Source organism: Drosophila suzukii, unplaced genomic scaffold (assembly GCF_043229965.1).
Source record: "Drosophila suzukii unplaced genomic scaffold, CBGP_Dsuzu_IsoJpt1.0 scf_6, whole genome shotgun sequence".
Taxonomy (NCBI): domain Eukaryota; kingdom Metazoa; phylum Arthropoda; class Insecta; order Diptera; family Drosophilidae; genus Drosophila; species Drosophila suzukii.
In genome coordinates this window covers 2,477,922-2,499,441 of record NW_027255938.1, presented here as the reverse complement: position 1 = coordinate 2,499,441, position 21,520 = coordinate 2,477,922, and the positions used below count along the sequence as shown (strand labels likewise).

Here is a 21,520-nt window from a genome sequence, read left to right as displayed (position 1 = left end):
CAGCAAATTGTCGCAGACATAAAATTGAAAAAGAAATCTGAGAGCGACGAGTATGTGATCGAGCAAGATCGATTGTTTCGAAAACATGGCAACAATTTGTTATGGGTTGTGCCGAAGCAGTTGAGATTCCACATTTTACATGAATGTCACGATAAGGCCGGACATATGAGCACGGATAAGACTATGGCACGAATTCTAAACTTATTTTGGTTTCCCCGAATGCGAAACTATGTCAAAAGCTACATCAAATCCTGTGTGGGCTGTGCGTTTTATAAAACACCAGGTGGACGTCAGGAAGGTCAGTACCACTACGATGACATCAAGCCGATTCCCTTTTCCACGATACACATGGACCACCTGGGGCCATTTCCAAAGAGTTCCAAGAGAAACGAGCATATTTTGGTAATAGTCGATGCATTCACCAAATTTACCATTGTACGAGCGGTGAAAAGTACAGCAACTAAACACGTCCTGTATGTCCTGCTAGATGTAACCAGCTACCTCGGAATGCCAGATCGAATTGTTACAGATCGTGGTACAGCATTTACATCAAAAGATTTCGAAAAGTACTGCAAATCAAACAATGTAAAGCACATTTTATGTGCTGTAAGAACACCCAGAGCCAATGGTCACGCAGAGCGCACAAATCGCATCATTTTGTCAATGTTGTTGCCTTCCAATGACATCGATAAGCGTTGGGATGGCAATGTCTAAGTGACTTAGTGCTCTCCCTTTCAGCTCCTGTATTGGTATGAACCGCGAGATATCCTGAAGAACGCGATAACCAACATCATTCAAAGCCAAGACCAAAAGATGCTAACCGATGCGGAATTAGATCAACTTAGAGCAGAGGCTGCGACAACTGTCAACGACCACCGAGCTGCTGCCAAGAAACGCTACGATGCCAAACATACAAAGCCAACTGTTTACAGCCTTGGAGACCTTGTGTTGGTCGAGAATGAGCCATTCAGCACGGGCACATCACGCAAATTGGAGCCTCGCTACGAAGGTCCTTTTATAATCAACAAGGTCCTGCCGAACGACAGATATCTTGTAGAAGATATCCTTCACGCACAACGAAAGCAGAGACACTACAAGTCGGTGTATTCGTCCGACAAGATGAAGCGCTGGTGTGAGCTGCCACCGGAGGAGCCAGATGAAGATGACGATTTGGAAGATGATCCACCACATGAATCCTGCGAGAACGCAAAGATTTGTCAGGAGAGGCCGACTGTAAACAGCGCCTAATATAGTATATACCAAACCTTCGATATTAGTGTAGAATAAGTCCCTTTTTATAATGTTACCAGACTCTAAAAATGTAAAGTAGTCGAGACAGAGTCGTACTCAAGAGCAGAACGTACGCAGAACACTTATAGTTATAATTTCTATATGTAACCTTATATCCAACACAACTATCGTAAAATAAACCTACACCACTCGAATAGCTCCCCTTCCCACAAGTGTACCAATAAACACCTAGGCACGTCGCGTAATAACCTCCAAAGTACACCCGTGCTTTTGCTTACCCTTCGTTCTTGGGACTTCATCTATTTCAGCGATCAAACCACCCCGCCCCAACACCCACAAACCTCCCAGGAAGTAAAGCAATGACGTCAGAGCCAGACATCAACAAATATATTTGTATGTGTGTGTGAAAATAGTTGCTGTCCGAACTGAACGGTGCCGGCGCTAAGAGAGAGAGCAGAGTGCGCGGCTAACTTATTCTATTGAATAATTAAAAATTTAAGCAATTTGTCCATTTCGTCTCTTCTCTATCACTCCAATAAACTCAATACCAATATCAATTATGTTAGTTTAATTAAATTAATGTAAGTTTTAATTTACTGAAAGACACGGGAGTGACTGTTCTCGACTTGAAAAGCACTAGATGGCAGTAAAAGGACTGAAAATTTGTGCACGTAACAGCGCTGTTAACCTTTCTGTTCTCCCATTAGTCCACTACTAAATCTCGTACGGCAAAACCCGTGTGCCCAATGCGATTTTTTGCGAATCTTCTTCTTTTTTGCGGTCATCTTTACAATATAACCTAACTTTAGTCAATTTTCATTGTACTCTCTTGTTTTTTTGTTATTATTTACTGAAAATTAGTTATATATAAAGTTAGAGTCGAAGTTAAAATGCTTTGTTTTCCACTTTAACCACACCATTTTTTTTCAGGTTCGCGATGTAACGAAAGCTTAGAGAAAATTAGTGATCGGAACACAGCTTCATTACTTTGCAGGTCTTAAGAATACCTTGGTATAAAATAAACCTAGTATGAGTGCGTTGTGCATGTGTGCAGCTCTCTGATTAAGACGAAAAAGACTTACTTTAAGATCCTTTAGCGCCAATATATCATTGACAATGGTGGTATTTATAATAGATGGCTTTTTTTTTATGCTTGGAAAAATAAGTCCATCTTTTCGAATCGCTGACTTAGATCCATTAATTACCGAACCGTTATGGTAAGTGACGTTGGTGTTTGTCGATGTTTCATGTAATGGACTCTGCATATTCTCTCCAGTTGTAGGTGATATTGTCGTCCCTATGGACGGTTGAATGAAAGAGAGGGACAAAGATGAATTGGCTCTTTTCAAAGTTTCATCAAAGATAGATTGGCTTAAAATATAGATTGGTTAGAGGATATAGTAAACAAATAGCAACAAATTTACTTTGTTGAATCATATTCCACGAATCCGTTAAACGTTTTGTCTTTTGCAAGCTCATGAGCCTCAGGTAGATTAGCTAATATTTGAACGTAGTTTTCCTGCTTTTTTAATCGTTTTTCAACCATATCTAAGTTATTGATAATTAGGTTCGTTTTGGTTTTAAGATCTTGATGGATTTCATCTATTGCACGTTCTTGGCGTTGAGTTTGTGTTAAAAGAGCAGCCGACTTGGGAAGAAGATTATCTACCGTTGATCTTGTGTTTACCACTTCGCCACATACTTCATCAATTTTTTCAGATATAGCAACCATTGGTCTTATTTTTTTAACTATAACATCATGTTTGTTTGATTTTGTCGGTGGCTGTGACGTTGTTACATTTAAAGTTTCAAATTGTTTGTTACTATCAACTACCGCAAAATGAACCTCATGCATCATGCTCATCATTCTCCCAATATTTTCAGAAACAATATTTATATGAAACTGTAACTTTTTATCAATGCTGTCAGTTGAATCGCGAAGGTCGCTTAGTTCAGATGACACATGTGTCATTGCTTCATAGCTTATTGATTTAGTAATGTCATTTACGTGTGAGGTGACGTCCTTTTTCTCGCTAGCTTCGCCATTAAAGTCCTCAACTTGCAACAAGTTATTATCTATTTGGACTTTAAGACCCTCCAGCTTATTATCTATATCAGTTACTTTTCGATCCAACTTAACAAATTGTTCCTTTAATAGGGTTGAGGAATTGTGTACTAGTTTTGTGGTTTGGTTTATAAAATCCAAACAAGGTGATTGGATTTCAGGCATGCCGCTAGACATAGATTTTTCTATTTTATGAAGCTGAGATATAATTAAATCAGTTTTTTCCACGTTGCTTACTACCCGATTTTGCAAAGTTTCCATATATTTCATTATATGATCTACTGTTTTATCAAGACTGTCTATACGTTTTAGTTTTTCTTCCAGGGTGGTTATTAAAATTTCAAAGATATTTAGTAACTGTTGCTCCCTAAAAAAAGATGAAAGTCAAATTAATATTTTATTTTCAAATGATGTTATATATATAAAAAAGGCAAGGCAGCTCTTTTGTGCTTTATTCAATTTGTAGGGGAGATTTGATGAAGGATAGTATGAAATATTTGGATGACATACACAGACGAACAAAACCGTAACATGATATCGCAAAATGCATTTTAGGCGCTTGTATTTTCTTTTAAGCCCTATTTAGGCGACAGCTGTTAAATTTATTTTCTATCTCATATGTACAGCTGTGTTCACTAAAATAGCAGTGCAACAGAAGCGAAACTAAATACATATAGATAAAAAATTGGGTTTAATAAAGACCATTATTATAAATTGAACCATAATACCCTATAACTATAGAAAAAAACAAGGGAGAACGCTATAGTCGAGTACCTCGACTATCAGATACCCGTTACTCAGCTTAAGGGACCAAAGGGAAATGGAGATATGCAAGCAGCAAGGCGAGATTTAAATGCGCCACCTACCGGCGGAAGACAGATTTAAGCGTTGTGGGCGTTAGGGTAGGCGTGAAAAATTCATTATTCAATAGAATAAGTTAGCCGCGGACTTTGCTCTCTCTGAGCGCCGGCAATGCTTTTTTCTTTGCCGCTAAGTTCGGCCGGCAACTATTTACATACACACACATACACGCGTAAAAACATTTCGCATTGTCTGGCTCTGACGTCATAGCTTTTTTCTTGGGAGGTTTGTGGGCGTTAGAGTGGGCGTAGCAAAATTTTTTTTGGCTCAATCGATAGGTATTGACAAGACTAATAGATTTCAGTTAAAATTTTCTATTTAGCATCAAAACTGTAGGAGCCACCATTTTGGGCGGTTTGTGGGCGTTATAGTGGGCGTGGCAGTCTACTGAAACAAACTTGCGCTGCGTAAGAAGCTCAGGAATCTGCACGCCAAATCTCAATAGCCTAGCTCCCATAGTTTCCGCGATCTCAGCGTTCATCCGGACGGACAGACAGACGGACAGACGGACAGACGGACATGGCTAGATCGACTCGGCTAGTGATCCTGATCAATAATATATATACTTTATGGGGTCGGAATCGCTTTCTTTTGCCTGTTACATACTTTCCGACGAATCTAGTATACCCTTTTACTCTACGAGTAACGGGTATAATTAACTTTATTGGGTAGAGGAACTCCTTGCATCAAGGGAGTAAGGAAAAAATGATTGAGCCTAGAAAGGAGGCCAAAACGTTTCAATTTATTCCGTGTCCCTTAAAATGTCCAGCCAATATGGTTTACAATGTCATATATTATAAACCGAAGACCGAAAAACGTTATGCGATACGGAAAACCACAATTGTAGAGGGCGAACGCAAAGTGCGCTTTAGCATAGCTTATCCTTTTGCATCCTGTGGGACTACAAAAGCGGATCTAAACAAAATATTGAGTCGTAATCAAATCGATATTAAGTAGGACTGAGTTATTTATGAGCCATATTGAATTTTATCATATTTTTCTTTTAAGACTGCTATTTCAATGAACACCATAATTAAAATTTCTATCTTGTTATTATCCTTATTTGCTCGGCTGAGGAACTTGTGAAGTGGTTCCAAAGTCGCCTAGCTGGGGCAACCGAGCGGGTCGCAGGTTGCGGATAGCGGACGACCTCTCTCGAGGCCAACTGTGAATAAGCTGGTGGGAGAAGTCAAACACGGAATCGTGGACGGAAACCCCAGTAAATAAACAATTCCGGACAGCCAGCGGGTGTACTGCAACGAAGCAATACCGACGATGCGAATTGTTCAGCCGCATCTAAATAGTTGCTTTACACAAACCCACTCCCAACACATTACCCACCCATCTCCCCTCCCAAACAACATCTCACTCCTGGCCGAACTACGGTGTAATACGGACCGTGCAAAGAGTCAGCCTGGCTGGGGGTCCGGATTAAAAACTAGCCCAGTCTCAAACGGTGGCGAAGAGATCTAAGATCCAGCCATCGGTCTCGTTCGCCTAAATCACGAAGAACCGTGTCCAACTCGACCTGATTGACAGGGGAAATCCGGAAGGCAGGATCCCCAGGAACAAGTGGAAGGCAGTGGAGTCTCACCTTTTCCTCATTTGCCTGCGCATGGTACGGGAGAAGCCAGGCAAGTCACCCTGCTGCATGGACGCGGGCTGGGACCAGGGCAGCGTCAAGGTGGTGGCCTGCGACAGTCAGCGGTCGGCTGACATGTATAAACAGGCGACGAGCAAGCTCGGCGAGGTCTACGAAGGGGCGAGCATCGTCGCACTAGACTGGTGCGATGTCCCCAGTAGACCCCGAGCCAGGATCTGGCTTCCAGCAGCGATCAAGGCGCCGGAGGACATCCTCTTCATGTTGCAAGAATGCAACCCGCACCTCCCCAAGAAGGACTGAAAAGTCGTCAAGATGGAGGAGCATGAAGGGGACGTCAACCAGGCGGTGTTGGTCCTGAACAAGGAGTCAGTTGCTCCGATCGAGACTGCTCGAGGAGTGGTGAACTTCGGGTTCAGTGCGATACACAGCAAGGTGTATAAGGGCGACTCCAACGCCGCTAGTAGCTCTGCCGGCAACCCAGCCGAACAGGTGCTTGCTGAGGAGTTGGAGGCACCTGGTGGGCCGGAGGATGGCTACTCTACTGATTCGTCGCTAAGCAGAGAGAGGCGAGCGCTCGGACGGGCTTTCGAGGCCGTAGACCTCAGCGATACAGAGGAGGCCGACGCCACTGTGGTGGAGGTTGAAGCTGTAGATGTCACTAAGACTTCTACAAATAAACCTTCACCACAGTAAAGCAGCGTCCGCTGCTCTTCTGCTTCGCCTGAACGAAGGCGGAGTCGACCTAGTCCTTGTACAGAAACCTTGGGTAGTAGGAGGCAAGGTTGCTGGACTAGGAACAAAGGAATACAAGCTCATGCTTGACCCCAAAGAAGGTTAAATTCAAACCTGCATATTAGCCAAAAAGCATCTTAGTATATTTCTACTTCGCAATTACAGCAACGGAAACAACACGGCAGTAAGCCTGGAGCTGCAAAGTGGCTTTATAAAGGTCCTATCGGCCTACTTGGCTCTTGAAAAGGAAAACCCCCCAGATGCGCTGGTCAGAGGACTGGCAGAGGAATGCGAAAAGCTCAGGAAAGGTTTGGTAATAGGCTGTGACGCCAACGCCCATCACACCCAGTGGGTTTGCCCAAACAACAACGACAGAGGTGAGTCTCTTTTTGATTTAATTCTAATTTCGAACCTATTCTTATGCAATAGGGGCAATGTCCCTACATTCATAACTAAAGCTTGCCAAACGATCATAGATCTAACTTTGGTATCAGACTCACTCGAAGGCGCATTCAAAAACTTGGCAGTCTCTGACGAGCACTCCTTTTCGGACCATAGATTCATAGAAACCGTATTGTCCCTTGATTCGCCCTTGCCGGTCAGCTTCGCTAACCCCAGACGAGCCGACTGGCACAGGTACAAAGAAGTTCTGATGAATATCCTCCCCATGGAACCGTCAGAAAGCATCACAAACCCACAGGAGCTGGACGGAACAGTAAATAAATTCACAGAGGGATGCAACACTGCCTTCAACGTTGCATGCCCCATAGGGAAACCAAGGGGAAGGAACAAACCCTCCTGGTGGAACCAACAACTATCTATCCTCAGAACCAGCTGCAGATGCCTGTTAAACAGAGCAAAGGCGGGAAATGAGGACACAAATTGGCTGAACTACAAGTATGAACTAGCCTCCTACAAAAAGGCCATTAGAAGAGCAAACCGAACGGCATGGCAGACCTTCTGCTCTGACATAGAAAAAACAACTGATGCCGCAAGGCTCAGGAAAATACCCTCTAAGACAGCAACGCCTTTGGGTTATCTTCAAAAAGCAAATGGATCAGGGTCAGACTCCATTAAGGAGTCCTTGGACCTGCTCCTAGACGCTCACTTTCCGGGGATCCAACAAACAGGTCGTCCTCCTGAAAGTGGAGCAGGAGAGGGAATCGAATTAGATCCACTCCTATCAAAACGCAACGTGAAATGGTCCATTCATAGTTTCAAACCATACTGTTTGTGCCTAACCGAAGTAGACACTTCCGGGTCACTCCGCGGGACAAGGGGCTAATGAGCACTTGTCGCTGGCACGGGGACGCTTTGCTGGCAGGACGATCGCGTCGCGGCAATGGTAACAATGGTTACTGCGATGCCGGAGCACAGGCGATGCTGGAGCTGCGCTGAGGGTGAGCTAACGTGGTTAGCTGCTAGTTGAGATAGTGTATTACGAGCCATCTTCCCAGATGTAGGAAGTAGAACCTCGGAGTTAAGAGGTGTGTTGATAACTGATTTATTCTCCATTTGATACCTGCTTATATACTACTTGGAACACGGAAGCTTAGTGTAATGATTAGTGAAATAAGCTATAATCTAAAGTAGGTCAGGGAATTATGATTATGGTGCAGTTGGCTCGGCTAAAACTGCAACATGTGCTGACTGCATTGGCGCGTCAGTGTACCGTTGAATCCGTGAGAAGGTGAGTTAGTGAGATATATAATATGCTGATCAGCAATTCTCATATGCAGTGGGTGCTACTGAGCGCCTGGTACTGACACTGCAACATATGCTGACTGCATTGGCGGGCCAGTGCGCCGTTGAGTCGGTGAGTTAGTCTACCGTGAGTGCTACTGAGCGCCTGGTACTGTTCCCAACTTGGCTACTGCTTGATTTGTTGGGTGTCGTCATGTTGAGTACCTTTGGGTACGAACATTCTCCCCCCATTGAGGGGTACACTCAATTAAGTCGTGATGTCAGTCAGCCCTTGACCGAATTGTATAGGAAGCACCTAACAAATCATTGACCAAGGTGGATCTTTCCTTCAACTGCGGTTCATTTTTGTGATTCAGGTCCTTCACGTCTTCTTGATGCTGCCTAACACTCCCCTTTGCGATAAAATTGACATTACCGTGGGGACTGAAATTGTGCCCTCGTAGAACTTGATCATTTGAAACGTTTATGGTATGTGGACGTTCTCCAACAAAACTAAGATCTTCCTTGGTTAAGTATAGAAATGTTGAACCAAAGTCAGCCTTCTTGTAGGTTTTGAATTGATGAGAAGTCGGTTCTATATTCATCGGATTTTTATCTTTCGTTGGCTCAGAAGCAGCGTTCGGTCCTGCAAAATCATCTCTGTTTTCTATTAGATTGGGGTTGGTTTCCGTATCAGATGAGGTTTCTTTATTGATATAACCTGTGATTACATAACCAAGGCTTGTGCCTTGGCCAAAGGTTTATTAGGTCCTAGTTCAAGACGTTCACCGGTAAATACACGAGAAAATACTTCAACCCCTAAAGTTAGGTCAATGGGTCCTGGTTGCCGAAAGTCAGGATCTGCTAACGGCAGTCCCTCGGGATTATTAAGATCGGTTGTCATCAATACTGACGGTTGGTCTGTAATGACTGTGGGCATAATAAATACCTTTAATAGTTTTTTAAACCGTGATGTACATGATGAGAGTTTTAGTGTTGATCTAATTGCTGTTGATCTCTTTCCTCCGATTCCAGATATTTCAATCGGAATTTCCGTTGGTGCATCCGCTGAATTTTCTAGAGCAGCTAGAGACTGCTGGTCTAGTTTTCTTCTGATAAGAAAACACAGGATTGGATCCCAGGATTTTGTGCTGATATCGAGGTTTTTAAGAGTACTCATTGAGTTTTTTATAGTGTCATGTAAGGCCCTTAGTTGACGCGAGGAGCCGTCTATAGGCCTATGGTCAATAATTTTTGCTATGGCGGCGAATACTAATATTTTGCCGTTCTGGTACCTGGCCCTTAACCGCAACCAGGTGTCGTCATAGCCACCCTGTGAGAAGGCTGTGTCTGTCAAGACGTTCCTCGCTACGAAGCGAACTCTGTAGAATATGTAGTTTTTGACTGGCCGAATATGGTTTGTTATGTACCAATTCCACAAAGAGATCATGGAACCGTGGCCAATCTAGATACTCGCCGTTGAACTCCGGAATGCTTATTGGCGGAAGTGCCAAGTTTAGGCTCATTGGCGAGTCATTTTCTCGAAGCAGGTTCATTTCGTATTCCTCGTATAATGTCTGGAATTGAGCTAGCTCTGCTTCTGCCAGGGCTGCGGCCCCAGGTGTGCTGTCCAATTCGTCGTGGGCTTGCCTCAGCAACGCACAGTGGAGATCTAGGTGCCTTTGTAGGGCTGGGGTGACGGTTGGGGCGTTCGAGGCTAATGTTAATGATGACTCCAATTCGTTGCATCTTCTCTGCAACTGTCGGATCACCGTGTTAATTGTGGAATCTCCTTTGACTTGATCTCTTGTTGTGATCTTGATGTTGGCCGAAGTTCGTCTCGGGGCCTTCCAGTCGGACGCTTCCAGTCGGCATGTTGTCCAGAAAGATATTCTGATATTTTTCGACCAGTTCCTTAAGTGCTACTAATCGTGAAGAGTACTCACTTCCAGTGGGTAATGCCGCTTGCTGGACTTCATCATCTAGGTCGCAAAACTGCTGCCAGAGATCGTTTAACTGATTTAGCTTACCGGAATAATAGCCGTCTCGGTGGCGTCGGTCGGAAGAATCCTTGTCATAATTCTTAATGATCTGTTGGATTTTCCCTTGCAGCTCGTTTTGGGTGTCTAGTAATCGATTGTGTAAATCGATTCTTGTGTGACTTGTTTCCTCAATGAATGAAATAGACATATTGTGTGTCTTGGAAACAAAGAATCCTGTGAAGCTGGATGCAGCTGAGTATCCTGTGAAGCTGGATGAAGCTGGGTATCCTGTGAAGCTGGATGAAGCTGAAGTTCCTGTGACGCTGGAAGAAGAAGCGTATCCTGTGAAGCTGGATGAAGCTGAAGTTCCTGTGACGCTGGAAGAAGAAGCGAATCCTGTGAAGCTGGATTAAGCTGAAGTTCCTGTGACGCTGGAAGAAGAAGCGTATCCTGTGAAGCTGGATTAAGCTGAAGTTCCTGTGACGCTGGAAGAAGAAGCGAATCCTGTGAAGCTGGATGAAGCTGAAGTTCCTGTGACGCTGGAAGACGAAGCGTATCCTGTGAAGCTGGATTAAGATGAAGTTCCTGTGACGCTGGAAGAAGAAGCGAATCCTGTGAAGCTGGATGACGCTGAAGTTCCTGTGACGCTGGAAGAAGAAGCGAATCCTGTGAAGCTGGATTAAGCTGAAGTTCCTGTGACGCTGGAAGAAGAAGCGAATCCTGTGAAGCTGGATGAAGCTGAAGTTCCTGTGACGCTGGAAGAAGAAGCGTATCCTGTGAAGCTGGATGAAGCTGAAGTTCCTGTGACGCTGGAAGATGAAGCGAATCCTGTGAAGCTGGATCAAGCTGAAGTTCCTGTGACGCTGGAAGAAGAAGCGTATCCTGTGAAGCTGGATGAAGCTGAAGTTCCTGTGACGCTGGAAGAAGAAGCGAATCCTGTGAAGCTGGATGAAGCTGAAGTTCCTGTGACGCTGGAAGAAGAAGCGTATCCTGTGAAGCTGGATTAAGCTCAAGATCCTGTGACGCTGGAAGAAGAAGCGAATCCTGTGAAGCTGGATGAAGCTGAAGTTCCTGTGACGCTGGAAGAAGAAGCGTATCCTGTGAAGCTGGATGAAGCTGAAGTTCCTGTGACGCTGGAAGAAGAAGAGAATCCTGTGAAGCTAGATGAAGCTGAAGTTCCTGTGACGATGGAGGAAGAAGCGTATCCTGTGAAGCTGGATTAAGCTGTGAGTCCTGTGAAGCTGGATTAAGCTGAGTATCCTGTGAAGCTGAATGAAGCTGAGTATCCTGTGAATCTGGATGACGCTGACGTTCCTGTGACGCTGGAAGACGAAGCGTATCCTGTGAAGCTGGATGAAGCTGAAGTTCCTGTGACGCTGGAAGAAGAAGCGAATCCTGTGAAGCTGGATTAAGCTGAAGTTCCTGTGACGCCGGAAGAAGAAGCGAATCCTGTGAAGCTGGATGAAGCTGAAGTTCCTGTGACGCTGGAAGAAGAAGCGTATCCTGTGAAGCTGGATGAAGCTGAAGTTCCTGTGACGCTGGAAGATGAAGCGAATCCTGTGAAGCTGGATCAAGCTGAAGTTCCTGTGACGCTGGAAGAAGAAGCGTATCCTGTGAAGCTGGATGAAGCTGAAGTTCCTGTGACGCTGGAAGAAGAAGCGAATCCTGTGAAGCTGGATGAAGCTGAAGTTCCTGTGACGCTGGAAGAAGAAGCGTATCCTGTGAAGCTGGATTAAGCTCAAGATCCTGTGACGCTGGAAGAAGAAGCGAATCCTGTGAAGCTGGATGAAGCTGAAGTTCCTGTGACGCTGGAAGAAGAAGCGTATCCTGTGAAGCTGGATGAAGCTGAAGTTCCTGTGACGCTGGAAGAAGAAGAGAATCCTGTGAAGCTAGATGAAGCTGAAGTTCCTGTGACGATGGAGGAAGAAGCGTATCCTGTGAAGCTGGATTAAGCTGTGAGTCCTGTGAAGCTGGATTAAGCTGAGTATCCTGTGAAGCTGAATGAAGCTGAGTATCCTGTGAATCTGGATGACGCTGACGTTCCTGTGACGCTGGAAGACGAAGCGTATCCTGTGAAGCTGGATGAAGCTGAAGTTCCTGTGACGCTGGAAGACGAAGCGTATCCTGTGAAGCTGGATGAAGCTGAAGTTCCTGTGACGCTGGAAGACGAAGCGTATCCTGTGAAGCTGGATAAAGCTGAAGTTCCTGTGACGCTGGAAGAAGAAGCGTATCCTGTGAAGCTGGATTAAGCTGAAGTTCCTGTGACGCTGGAAGAAGAAGCGTATCCTGTGAAGCTGAATAAAGCTGAAGTTCCTGTGACGCTGGAAGAAGAAGCGAATCCTGTGAAGCTGGATGAAGCTGAAGTTCCTGTGACGCTGGAAAAAGTAGCGAATCCTGTGAAGCTGGATTAAGCTGAAGTTCCTGTGACGCTGGAAGAAGAAGCGAATCCTGTGAAGCTGGATTAAGCTGAAGTTCCTGTGACGCTGGAAGAAGAAGCGTATCCTGTGAAGCTGGATGAAGCTGAAGTTCCTGTGACTCTGGAAGAAGTAGCGAATCCTGTGAAGCTGGATTAAGCTGAAGTTCCTGTGACACTGGAAGAAGAAGCGAATCCTGTGAAGCTGGATTAAGCTGAAGTTCCTGTGACGCTGGAAGAAGAAGCGTATCCTGTGAAGCTGGATAAAACTGTGAGTCCTTTAGTGGGAAGGGGGTTGCTTGAGTGAGATCCTTTGTTGTTAAAAGATCACGTCGGGGTCACCAATGTTTGTGCCTAACCGAAGTAGACACTTCCGGGTCACACCGCGGGACAAGGGGGTAATGAGCACTTGTCGCTGGCACGGGGACGCTATGCTGGCAGGACGATCGCGTCGCGGCAATCGTAACGATGGTTACTGCGATGCCGGACCACAGGCGATGCTGGAGCTGCGCTGAGGGTGAGCTAACGTGGTTAGCTGCTAGTTGAGATAGTATATTACGAGCCCTATTAACAGATGTAGGAAGTAGAACCTCGGAGTTAAGAGGTGTGTTGATAACTGATTTATTCTTCATTTGATACCTGCTTATATACTACTTGGAACACGGAAGCTTAGTGTAATGATTAGTGAAATAAGCTATAATCTAAAGTAGGTCAGGGAATTATGATTATGGTGCAGTTGGCTCGGCTAAAACTGCAACATGTGCTGACTGCATTGGCGCGTCAGTGTACCGTTGAATCGGTGAGAAGGTCAGTTAGTGAGATATATAATATGCTGATCAGCAATTCTCATATGCAGTGGGTGCTACTGAGCGCGTGGTACTGACACTGCAACATATGCTGACTGTATTGGTGGGCCAGTGCGCCGTTGAGTCGGTGAGACGGTGAGTTAGTCTACCGTGAGTGCTACTGAGCGCCTGGTACTGTTCCCAACTTGGCTACTGCTTGATTTGTTGGGTGTGGTCATGTTGAGTACCTTTGGGTACGAACACATACAAATCCCCGGGACCGGACGGGATAACACCGGCTCACATCCAACAAGCAGGACAAATAGCCATAAACTGGTTGAAGAAAATCTTCCAATCCATCCTGGCGGTAGGAGAACTACCAACAGCGTGGCAAGAAATAAGGGTAGTTTTCATTCGCAAGGCAGGGAAGGCGACTCACACCACAGCAAAGGATTTTAGGCCAATAAGCCTAACATCATTCCTGCTTAAGAGCTTTGAAAGAATGATAAGCCTACACATAAGGGCCACCATAGCCCCGACACAAATATCAGAGGCACAGCAAGCTTACACCAAAGGTAAGTCAACCGAATCGGCGCTACACTTGGTGGTAAGCAGCATCGAGAAATCACTCAGCATCAAGGAATATACACTGATCACCTTTCTGGACATAAAAGGAGCCTTCAATAACGTGCTTCCCACTGCAATAACAAAATCTGTCACAGAACTATTGGTTGAGCCGCCAATGGTGGGGTTTATCCATAAATTGCTGATAAGCTGAATTTTCACAGCCACACTAGGGACCTCTACCCAGACTAGACTAGTGAACAGAGGCACCCCGCAAGGAGGTGTACTAACACCCCTCCTGTGGAATATCGCAGTATTTAAACTACTGCGGATTCTAGAAAGAGGAGGTTGTAAGGTTGTGGCATACGCAGACGATGTCGCCATCATCTTTTATGGAAAATATCCACAAGCACTTTGCGATCTTATGACCGCTAAACCTAAAATACTATCGGAATGGACGATAGCGAACGGACTCGGGGTAAATCCCTCGAAAACGGAACTTGTTCTAGGTACTTGGGGTTAGTATTAAAAAAGCGCCTCAAATGGAGCTTGACTAACCAAGAGAGAACCAAGAAAGCGACTTTACTCCTGTAAAAAAGCAATTGGGCTAAGATGTGGCATGTCCCCTAGAATAGGCAACTGGATATACACAGCGGTAGTCAAGCCAATCCTACTATACGGAGTGGCTCTGTGGTGGACCGCCCTGCACAAACAATGCATACTGACTCCTCTAAACAAAGTACAGCGAATGACGGCTATGTGTTTTAGTGAAGCCCTTCGAATCACCTTGAATGAAGCTCTGAATGCGATCTTGAACCTCCCTAGCCTGGACTTAGCAGGCATGGAAAGGGCCAAATCGGCAGCTATTCGACTGAGGGGCACAGGGCAGTGGAAAGCCCAATATTATGGCCATGCTAAAATTCTCCAGCAAGATAAATCGATTCCGAAGATAACGGATCTAGCAAATCCATTGAATATAGTCACACACCCTTTGAGGCCCTGATTCCAGATAGAGAGGAATGGGAGCAGGGCCAACCGGGCACGACGGACGCAATCTGCTTCTATACAGATGGCTCCAAATTAGAAGGACAAGTTGGCGGAGGTGTATACTCCGAACAATTAGATATCAGGAAGTCATTCAGGCTCCAGGACAAATGAAGCGTCTTTCAGGCGGAGGTCCACGCTATAAAAGAAGCACTAACCGGTTTAGGGAGCTTAAGCCTCCAAAGAGGACACCTAAACATTTATAGTGACAGCCAAGCGGCTATCAATTCGATCTACTCGACAAACACCAACTCACGTACAATAGCAGACTGTCGAAGATCTCTCCACGAGATGGATAATCAGTTTACTATCAGGCTAATTTGGGTTTCGGGTAACCTGGACATCGTAGGCAACTGCATAGCGGACGAGTTAGCCAGGCAGGGCAAAACCAAACCTCTCCTCCCAGGAAAGGAAAATGTCGGTATGCCCATGGCAACTTGCAAGCTAAATATAAAAAACTACTTTAACACACTAGCCAACACCCATTGGCAAAACGCACCACAGTGTCGTATCTCTCACCAGACATGGCCTGTGACAAACAACAAAAAAACCTCGAAATTACTCAAACTCAGCCGCACAGAGTGTGGCATGTTGATTCGAGCTCTTACAGGCCACTGGCTTGTTGGCGCACATGCCGGCAGGCTAAAAGCCCCGCAAAATGATTTCTGCAGTAGATGCAGGGATGAGGAAGAAGAGGAAACGGTAGAACATCTTCTCTGCTTCTGCCCAGCCGTATGCAGACTCAGACTGAAACAGTTAAGAAGTCCCTTCATCGACGGTCTTACCGAAACATCGGAGACTAATCTCAAAATCATAAGTGCCTTTATTAAATTAGAAACGGGACCCTAGAGAAGGAAAATCGAGATCATGCGGTTCACAATGGACCCATAGAAGTCTAAGTGTGTCGGATAGTCCGAAAGCCGCCCAAACCTAACCTAACCTAACCTATCCATATTTGATAAAATATTGAAGTACCCAAAAGGAAAAAACAGCTAAATTATTTAAAAATAAAATAATTAAAACTGTTGTATCTCAATGTTGTTTGTCTCAATGTTTTTTTATATTATTATTATTATTTTTACAAAAATCTTGGTTGTTTGAGTTTTGCACTTTGTTATAAAGCTACAACATTTTTTTTAACTTCCCTCTTGGTGAGACCACAAAAAAAACGCTCCAAGACCTCTATCTCTATAGTGGCGGGAAAATGAGGAATGATTTAAACTTAATATAGGAAGCACAGATAAGGACAAGACATTGTAAGGGATATACACGATCTACTGCCGAAATTTTCAATCTGATTTCTGCAGGTTAAGATTCGGGTGACCTTCCTAGTTTATTATACATTGCTATTATACAAATTGTATGAATTTTTTGAATTAATGAATTTATAAAATATGAAATGATTTACCGAATAAAAACAATTAACAATTATATTCCTGCCAAAATTTGTTGTGCTTTAACAGCTCTTTAAAAATTTTTCTGATGTGTTTTTATTCCCGTTACTCGTAGTGTAAAAGGGTATACTAAATATACCGACAGACGGATCAATTCGGCTAGTGATCATAATCAAAAATTTAGTATTTTGGAGAGCAGGGGTAGGAATAGTAAGACAAATTTTGATGGAGATAGCAACTATAAATAAAGAGTCATTACCATGAAAGTGATATCATTGGGAAACCTTTTTTTTTGGCTATAACTTTTAACTAAACCACTTAGAAGTCAATTGCAAAGTCATCGAGAAATGTTGCAAGCTTACACTGTCCTTTTTGCAGTATTTTCAAATTTTCTTCCGCTTTAAATGTTATATGGCTAAGAAACCATTTTTATAACCTTGTAGAGGGTATATTGATATCAGTCAGAAGTTTGCAACGCAGTGAAGGAGACGTTTCCGACCCCATAAAGTATATATATTCTTGATCAGCATGACTAGACTCGTCTGTCCGTCTGTCTGTCCGTTTCTACGCAAACTAGTCTCTCAGTTTTAAAGCTATCGGGCTGAAACTTTCCCAAAAGTCTTATATCTTTTGCAGGTAGTATATAAGTCGGAACCAGGCGGATCGGACAACTATATCTTATAGCTCCCATTGGAATAATCGGACAAAAAAATTTAAAAAAATTATATCTTTGGTGTTTTTTAGCATATAACCTCCTAAGCTTGGAAATAACATTTTTTAATTAGTTTTGAGTTTTGAATTAAATTTTATCGAAATCGGACGACTATATCATATAGCTGCCATAGAAACGATCGGAAAATTGGTGGAAATATAATATGAAACAAATTATAGCTTCGGTGTTTTTCAACATATAACCACCAACGCTTGGAAATAACATTTTTTAATTAGTTCTGAGTTTCGATTTTAATTTTATCAAAATCGGACGACTATATCATATAGCTGCCATAGGAACGATCGGAAAATTGGTAGGAAAATAACATGAAAGAAATTATAGCTTCGGTGTTTTTCAACATATAACCTCCTACGCTTGGAAATAACATTTTTAATTAGTTCTGAACTTCGAATTTAATTTTATCAAAATCGGACGACTATATCATATAGCTGCCATAGGAACGATCGGAAAATTGGTAGGAAAATAATATGAAACAAATTATAGCTTCAGTGTTTTTCAACATATAAGCACCAACGCTTGGAAATAACATTTTTTAATTAGTTCTGAATTTCGATTTTAATTTTATCAAAATCGGACGACTATAAAATATAGCTGCCACAGGAACGATCGGAAAATTGGTAGGAAAATAACATGAAAGAAATTATAGCTTCGGTGTTTTTTAACATATAACCTCCTACGCTTGGAAATGACATTTTTTAATTAGTTCTGAACTTCGAATTTAATTTTATCAAAATCGGACGACTATATCATATTGCTGCCATAGGAACGATCGGAAAATTGGTAGGAAAATAATATGAAACAAATTATAGCTTCGGTGTTTTTTGACATATTATCTTATACTATTGGGAATATAATTTTTTGTGTTTTTAAATTTAATAATTATAGCTGCAAGGGTATATAAGCTTCGGCTTGCCGAAGCTAACATTCTTTCTTGTTTTTATTTTGATTAAGGTGTTTGAACACCAATCTTTCCGTCTCAAATGTAATAGATTTGTTGTTATACCCTTGCAGAAGGTATTATGATTTCAGTCAGAAGTTTGCAACGCAGTGAAGGAGACGTTTCCGATCCCGTATATTCTTGATCACCATCACTAGACGAGTCGATATAGCCATGTCCGTCTGTACGTGCGTTACTACGCAAACTAGTCTCTCAGTTCTAAAGCTATCGGGCTGAAACTTTCCCAAAAGTCTTCGTTCTTTTGCAGGTAGTATATAAGTCGGAACCAGCCGGATCAGATATATCTTATATCATAAGAATAATCGGAAAATTTTTTTTTAAATTATATCTTTGGTGTTTTTCAACATGCTTACTTCTACCTGCTACATACTTTCCGACGAACCTTATTTTACCCTATTACTCTATGAGTAACGGGTATAAATACACTGAAGACAACAGAACGACAATTAAATTAAGTAAGCAAAAAAGCATAAATACAAGTAACAACGCACTACATGAAATTTAAGAAACACAATTTAAAATCAAAAGCATACAGTAAAATGTGAAGTGAAGTGTAAGTGTAAATAAGTGTATAAATACCATTACTCGTATTTTCTGTTTACCCCGCGCGGACAGTCAAGGCTAAACGCCAAGGCTAAAACGCTTTGCTTCGCTTCTACGCCTAGTAGTAAAAGGGAAAGACGGGTTCTGGGACAATTAGCATATTAATGGCCCCCGGCCCCTCCCTCCCCCCTCATTAACGTATGCGGGTTCTGGGACCATTAGCATAATCCAATAAATTAACTGATTTTAATGGGCTTTGAAGTCATAAAAATGTCACGATCATGTCTATAAAGAGTATACTTAATTGCCCCCATGTCCCCATCCCCATGTGGCAATATTGATTATGTATCCTTCCCCTCATTATGTGCAATTAATAGTCAGGTGAGAAAGGTGCACGTGAGAAAGGTCGCACAACCATAGTATCCAAAGGTTGTTATCTTAGAGGAACATATCCGATCATGTTGGGGAAAGGTGTGATCACGTACCCTTTTGCCTCATTATCACAGGTGTTGCTGTGCACGTGTGAAAGGTCGCACACCCAAAGTATTCAAAGATGGTTATCTTAGAGGAATATGTCCGATAATGTTGGGGAATAATGTTTCCTATGATTGTAAAACTAATTTAGAAATCAAAAGAACCCCAATAAAATAAATCTCACAAGTTAATGATTCTCAGATGTGGAATATTTTCAAATACACATTTTTGTTTCCGCCCCAGAACGTTTAACTGGTATATTGTCTAAGATTCTCTCCTTTCCACAAATGGGTCATAAACATGTCATAAAAGGGATTCAAGCAAGAGCTACCCGAACATGAGCACCTGTCAATTACCTGACCGCAATAAAAGGGACACATGCACAACCCAGAAGGCGCACGCTCATTGACAAGATCATGGGCCTCACGCCAACGACCTCATACGAGCTCATACGACGTTCCCATAATAGGGGTTGAAATCACGACCGCGCAACAACTCGCAAGTAGCCGACATATCTGAGTCAAGGAAATATTTTCCATTCTCCGTATCTGTAATTTTAACTCGAAATAAAAAGTCAGAAGTTTATTTTGTAGCATAATAATACATTTATTCATTTATTTTGGTATTGCGAACATTTTTGTTATACATAGAAATTAATTTTCTGCTTTGATTCCGGCGATTTGCATAGAAGAAGCAGGCGCACGTTTCCGACGTCATTTCTGGATTACAAAATGTAAAGTGTTCACCATAATTCGTAGTTTTGAGATCATGTCCACCTCGATTCATGAACATAGATTTTGTGTTTAGAGGATATTGAAAATGCTGACCAGTTATCTCTCCTTTAAATTGTTCAATAAATTGGTCAATTTCCTCATGAAATTTCATTTTGTTAATTCTATTTTCTTGTAGGTCTTTACACATCTAGTCTCAACTTTAAAATGATGTATAACAATTATTTTATTGTTTTGGAGCTACTTTTAAAAAATGTCAAAATAATGTATGCATTGTTTAGAGCACAAACCCCGCCCTTAAGGTGTGTTTCGCAATAGGGAAACCGGTTTCCTTTAAACCTTTTTAATGACGGACAGCCCATTTCCTCGATATTAATGAGCTGACGACTCCCAAAAAACTTCTGTAGAAATCGTTTCTTTTCCACACCTTTACAAATAATTTGTTTTCCGCTTGTAATTGTCCTTAGATACTTTCGAGTTTGTGGAAAACTATTCTCTCTATCGTTCCAAAAAATTTTGTGATGTGTATTGGTTAACCAAATTGCAGTCTTTCGAGATTTTGTATTTAGCAAAGTAAAATCATATGGTGGTTCTATTAAAAAACTATTATTCAAGTTTGGATCTTTTTCGAATACAATTCCAATTTCTTTTAGAATAAAATGATTATTAGTATCAAAGAAACCTTGAACATCAATCGAAACAGTATCATTCAACATTTTTCTAATGTTAAACAACTCGTTGTACTAGTCCGTTTAATGGGTTATATTCAACTAAACGGTCATGTATGAGGAGACAGTAAGCTTGGGTATTTTCATGACTTGGTGTCTTCAGTTCTATTGAAATTCTCACATCAATAGGACCAGTTTTCACTGATTCGTTTTGATATGAAAGATCAACCACAATAATAGGGGCCTTCAATTTAAATTCATTTGGGGTCAAAAATGGTTGTGATTCACGATTATAGTAACTAGACTGAAATCTTGTATACATTTCATATAGGTGAGCATACTGATTCTTACTAAAATCAACATTCAGATTATCATATGGATATGACTCTCAATTCAAGTGAACTTTCAAGTTTGATAAGTTATTTGTGATAAGTTCTCCATTTAGTGTAAATCCAATTATAGCAAATCTTGGTTTTTCGCGGTTAGCCGACAATTTCACATTCCAGCTGTGTTGACTTCCATACCCCAATTTGGGGTTAACATATGAATCCCAACTCCGGAATGCGATTGGTAGGTTTACACCACTTTTAATAATATCGTACATCTTAATTTTTGCAAAATCGCTCGGAGTTACATGGGGAATTTTCCAGGTTATATTCGTCATTTCCAACTTAAAAGTTTGTTCATTTCTGGTTTGTTCAAACACATCACCAAGATTCTTAGTTAGCATCAACACTAGTTCGTGTTTACAATTTAACAAAACTTTTTATAATCCTCAGCAAATCCCAATAAATTTTTTAATGGTACAGAAAAGTTAAAGTGGGGTCCCGTAGATATTTCGTCCCCACTGCTCCATCCGGAATTTAATAGATTTTGACTTTGAAGATTATCCAGAGATATATCATTTTTTAGGGTTGTAGTCATACCGACAAATCGTGTTTTATCAATCTCACATCCATTTATTTCGTACTTAATTTCATCCAAAAAGTAAGCAATACAATTATTTTTAAAAAAAGTGGTAACATTTTCAGTTGTA

At 42.2% G+C, this 21,520-nt stretch overlaps 2 protein-coding genes across 2 annotated transcripts in view; both read right to left on the bottom strand.

The window, feature by feature from the left end:
* Nucleotides 1-2,219: 2,219 nt before the first annotated feature.
* LOC139355016 (putative leucine-rich repeat-containing protein DDB_G0290503) overlaps nt 2,220-21,520 on the bottom strand; it is a 235,034-nt gene continuing 215,733 nt past the window's right edge. The window contains exons 2-3 of the mRNA XM_070999297.1: nt 2,676-3,683; nt 2,220-2,622 (exon numbers count right to left, since the gene is read on the bottom strand). Coding sequence (XP_070855398.1) covers nt 2,235-2,622; nt 2,676-3,586 — 1,299 coding nt within the window. The 5' untranslated portion in view covers nt 3,587-3,683 and the 3' untranslated portion in view covers nt 2,220-2,234. The remainder of the gene's footprint in view (nt 2,623-2,675; nt 3,684-21,520) is intronic.
* The window catches only part of LOC139355036 (uncharacterized), a 41,916-nt gene continuing 27,981 nt past the window's right edge, over nt 7,586-21,520 (bottom strand). Inside the window, exon 10 of the mRNA XM_070999314.1 lies at nt 7,586-7,651. Coding sequence (XP_070855415.1) covers nt 7,586-7,651 — 66 coding nt within the window. The remainder of the gene's footprint in view (nt 7,652-21,520) is intronic.